We start from the raw sequence: 4180 nt of genomic DNA, 5'->3' as shown, positions 1-4180 counted from the left end.
ATGACTAAAAACACCCCACTGCCCATTCTCAATTTTTTCCGGGAATTTGGGGCTCTTAAGATATCCATGCCAGTTCTTATCTGTAACGAAATAGATGGGGGCCCCAGTGGCATTGTAAACCATGCAGATTGTGGTCGGACCCTGACCAAGAATTAACTTCTCCATCTCTTCGAGGGTAGAGCTTCATCTTTCTTGTTTAGAGCCTCCGTCGCTCTGTCGAGCTGCGATATCTCCTTGCCTGCGTATTTCGCCGTCAATTTTAGTGCCTCATTCGTTCATACTTAGCTCATTCGTTCGCGAACCACCGCAATGTGTAGGGTGTCTTTAGATAAAAACATAGTTTACAGGTGAGGTGGGAACACCAGTTTCCACGCCCATTGCCCGTCACATGTATATTATATATTTATATTTACCTATACCGAACAAGCTATTGTATTTAGTCACGTAGTAATTGGCAAAAACATAAAACTTAAACTGGATCATTATCAATTCCCGTTTAAAACGTGTGCCTTAGCAATTCTCTTGACCAGTCATTTGATATATTATATAGAAAGGGATGTCACTAAATAAACGATCAAAATTGATCCGCGCGATGTCGTAGCATCGGTGTGACAAACCCCAAAAAATAATGGTCTAAGTATTTTAAAAATGCACTATATATATGTAGTTAATCATTTAGAACAAAAATATTAAAACTTATATTTTATACCAAATTGCTAAATATTAAATTCAAAAATATTTCAATGCGTCTAAGAGTGATTGTGAAAGTAGGTGGGTTCAAAGAACAGACGAGTAAACTTTGTGCTTATTCGCCTGAAAAAAGTTTTCGAAAGTGAATGTGTTAGAAAATAAGAGTTTTTTTAGATGTTAGTCCTTTAAATTCTAAAAAATTGCATAATAATGCCTCAAATCTTAGAAATTGCATTTTAGTCCCTAATATTCTATTGGTCTTATAAAATGGTTCCACTGAAAAACAACATTCCCTGAAATCTATCTGCTAAAAGCAAATTTATGGCTTTAGGTGGAGAATTGTGAACATTAGCCACACACACGTTCAAGTCTGAACGTGTGAGGAGATAAGGGGCCATCAAGTTTGTGAACGTGGGCCACCACGTTCCCCGTGAAGAGATAGCGGCAGCAAAGCAACACCCACATGAAGTGATTGCGGGGGCTACGAGCTGGTGCAAAGCTTTTGTTTCCTGGACAAAGCCCACCCGATAGCCAATGTACTGCAACTATATACTTCTCTTCTATTCGTAACCTAGGTTGGTGTGCAAGAACAGAGGGTGAAGAAAAATTTCGGCTGTCTCTTCATTGTCTTTGTGCAAGTAGCGGCGGCGTGCAAGCTTCGTGCAAAAAGAGGGGGTGCTGTGAAAAGGCAGAGGGTTTTCTTGGGCTGCGTGCAACAAGAAAAACAAAGGCTCTTTTGAGAGAGAGACTGTGAGGGATTGTTTGAGGGTTTAATTTGTGTGATTGTAAACCCTATTTGTACTCTCTCCTTCTATTAGTAGATCTCCCCCCTCCTTGCCCCGTGGACGTAGGCAATTTGCCGAACCACGTTGTAATACCTTGCTTAGGTTCTCTCGACAGGTTAGTCCTAGAACTGATGAGAGGAAGAGCTGATATCCCACTTTGTTGAGATATTTTGCTTTCGGTTCTTGTTTTCTTTGTGAAACAGAGATTTAGTTGAGATCTACTCTCTTGTCGAGTACCAGAGGTGCTGCCGAAATTTCCGTTGCGCACAAGATGCTCTACATATGGACATGCTCTACATATAGCCACTAGCAAACTTCACTTCATTATTTAACAAGCAACAACCACAGAAAGGCAAAACGTATTTCATCACCACACTACGAAATAAAGAAAAAGGAAAAGGAGATACGAGGACATTGTTATTCTCCACTGCATCAACACATACAGCTTATTAGTGTCCATATTGTGCTGACATTGCAAATTTCACAGGGTCAAAGTCATTTAGTTGCAGGCTGTTCATTGATTCTCAGCGAGAGAACCAGTAATTTAACCTTATAATGTGCTGGATTCTTGTTGTCGATCTCCACATGTGCTGCGTATATTTTCCATTCGCAAAATGTTTTGGCTTTGGCGTACTCAGTTTGTTGTTTGATCTTGTTCCATACTTCTTCCCCTTGAAAGAGTCCGGCTTCCCCCATCTCAGTATATGCCTGCATCAAGATTATATTTCCATAATGCGGGCTTAACTTTTCACAGAACTATAATTAATTTTGAGACGTTTTGGCAAAGTTACTATAATAAAAAAAAATTATTATTATTGAAAATTACCATGAATCTTTTTGACGAATTAAATTTTTGTATCTGATGGAAGTAAGTAAGAGTAACTTGTCCGTGCATGCATGGGGGGAGCTTGAACATTTGTAGCTAGATATATAAGACTTATAAGGGTAATTGCACAAGAACCTCCACTATATCCTTGTTTTCGCACTTACTGTCCCTTTACTTTCATTGCCGTAGATAGACCCCTGAATTATTATTATTTTTTGACTATTTTATCCTGAAGTGAAAATTTCCCGTACACCCAGGATGAAATTAACGATTCTACCCAAGGGGTCTATTTGCAACAATGAAACTGCAGATTGGTAAATTCAAAAGAGCGATACTGCAGGCGGTCTATTGTGAAATTAACGCTAATAAAAAAAATCATAATAGCCTGAGCCTCCTAATGTTACCTTTTGAAGAACGCCTTCTTTCGTCAATAACCCGTCGTACCAAGAAAACATCCAGTCATTCTTGTCACCGCTAACGATATCCTCGGCGCGATAGACAACAGCAGCAGAGAATCCGGTGGTGTGCGCAGTCAACATGGATGAATGACTAAAAACACCCCACTGCCCATTCTCAATTTTTTCCGGGAATTTGGGGCTCTTAAGATATCCATGCCAGTTCTTATCTGTAACGAAATAGATGGGGGCCCCAGTGGCATTGTAAACCATGCAGATTGTGGTCGGACCCTGACCAAGAATTAACTTCTCCATCTCTTCGAGGGTAGAGCTTCATCTTTCTTGTTTAGAGCCTCCGTCGCTCTGTCGAGCTGCGATATCTCCTTGCCTGCGTATTTCGCCGTCAATTTTAGTGCCTCATTCGTTCATACTTAGCTCATTCGTTCGCGAACCACCGCAATGTGTAGGGTGTCTTTAGATAAAAACATAGTTTACAGGTGAGGTGGGAACACCAGTTTCCACGCCCATTGCCCGTCACATGTATATTATATATTTATATTTACCTATACCGAACAAGCTATTGTATTAAATCCCACTATTGGAATTGATTTGATTAGCTAAAGGGTAGATAAAATCTCTGTTCTTATAATCGATGCAGAGATCCCTTGAGGAGGATGTTGCTGCCCACACCACTGGGGACTTCCGCAAGGTATATAAAATCTCTGTTCTTATAATTGAGTTTAATCTTAGTAAGCTTTGTTCTACCAACAAGAACCTTTTCAATTCTAAATTGTTATTTTTGTTCTTTCAAGGGCACAAATATATACAAGAAGTAGATAATTTTTGTAGCTTTACTGACTTGCATATTAAGGAATGGCTTAGAGCAGATTAGGATTCTTATATAATATTAATGTACATGTAGGCACAAAGCTTGAGTGGTTAGATTGTTCTACTTTTAAGTGTAACTTCTTTTAAATGTAATAGTTGTTAAGTCTTTTGCCTAAAACTGCTAGCGACTTTATTGATGCCTGCTTTATAAATGGATGGATGCTAAATAAATGAATGCCAAACAAATGAAGGGAACATACTCAATATCATGGATCAGAACTATTTCTTGAATATTATGATTGTGTTGATTTCCATAGGATCAATTGAACGGAGAAAAGGGACATAGCCATCAAAACTTAAAAAGGAGCAAAATCAGTACATATGTTGACTGGTGCAATATCGTTTTATACCCGTTAAGGCCTTCGGACATTTATGTTTATACCAATTATAAGCATGTTCATGCAGATGCCTCGCTAGCTAAAACTTTTGATCCTTAGTCAAGCTTTTATCAGTTACCATCCTTATAAGGATTTATTTTTCCCCTATAGACTTGCAAGTTGCATGTAACTGAAACTTTTATTTGCTGCAGGTTGTTGCAAATTTCAGTGCATCATGGTGTGGCCCATGTAGACAGATCACTCCTCTCTATACTGAGC

At 39.0% G+C, this 4180-nt stretch overlaps 1 protein-coding gene across 1 annotated transcript; it reads right to left on the bottom strand.

Annotated features, from left to right (window-relative positions):
- Nucleotides 1–1782: 1782 nt before the first annotated feature.
- Nucleotides 1783–3011, bottom strand: LOC109828521 (23 kDa jasmonate-induced protein-like). Its single transcript, XM_020395498.1, has 2 exons — nucleotides 2706–3011; nucleotides 1783–2183 (listed from the first exon to the last, which is right to left on the bottom strand). Exons 1-2 carry the CDS (start codon nucleotides 3009–3011, stop codon nucleotides 1971–1973), a joined length of 519 nt encoding a protein of 172 aa, XP_020251087.1. The 3' UTR covers nucleotides 1783–1970.
- Between the last annotated feature and the right edge of the window lie 1169 nt (nucleotides 3012–4180).

This window comes from Asparagus officinalis, unplaced genomic scaffold, assembly GCF_001876935.1.
Source record: "Asparagus officinalis unplaced genomic scaffold, Aspof.V1 AsparagusV1_Un1996, whole genome shotgun sequence".
In the NCBI taxonomy this organism is placed as follows: Eukaryota; Viridiplantae; Streptophyta; class Magnoliopsida; order Asparagales; family Asparagaceae; genus Asparagus; species Asparagus officinalis.
The sequence above is the reverse complement of the archived record's forward strand: the minus strand, read 5'-3'. Positions and strand labels throughout refer to the sequence as shown.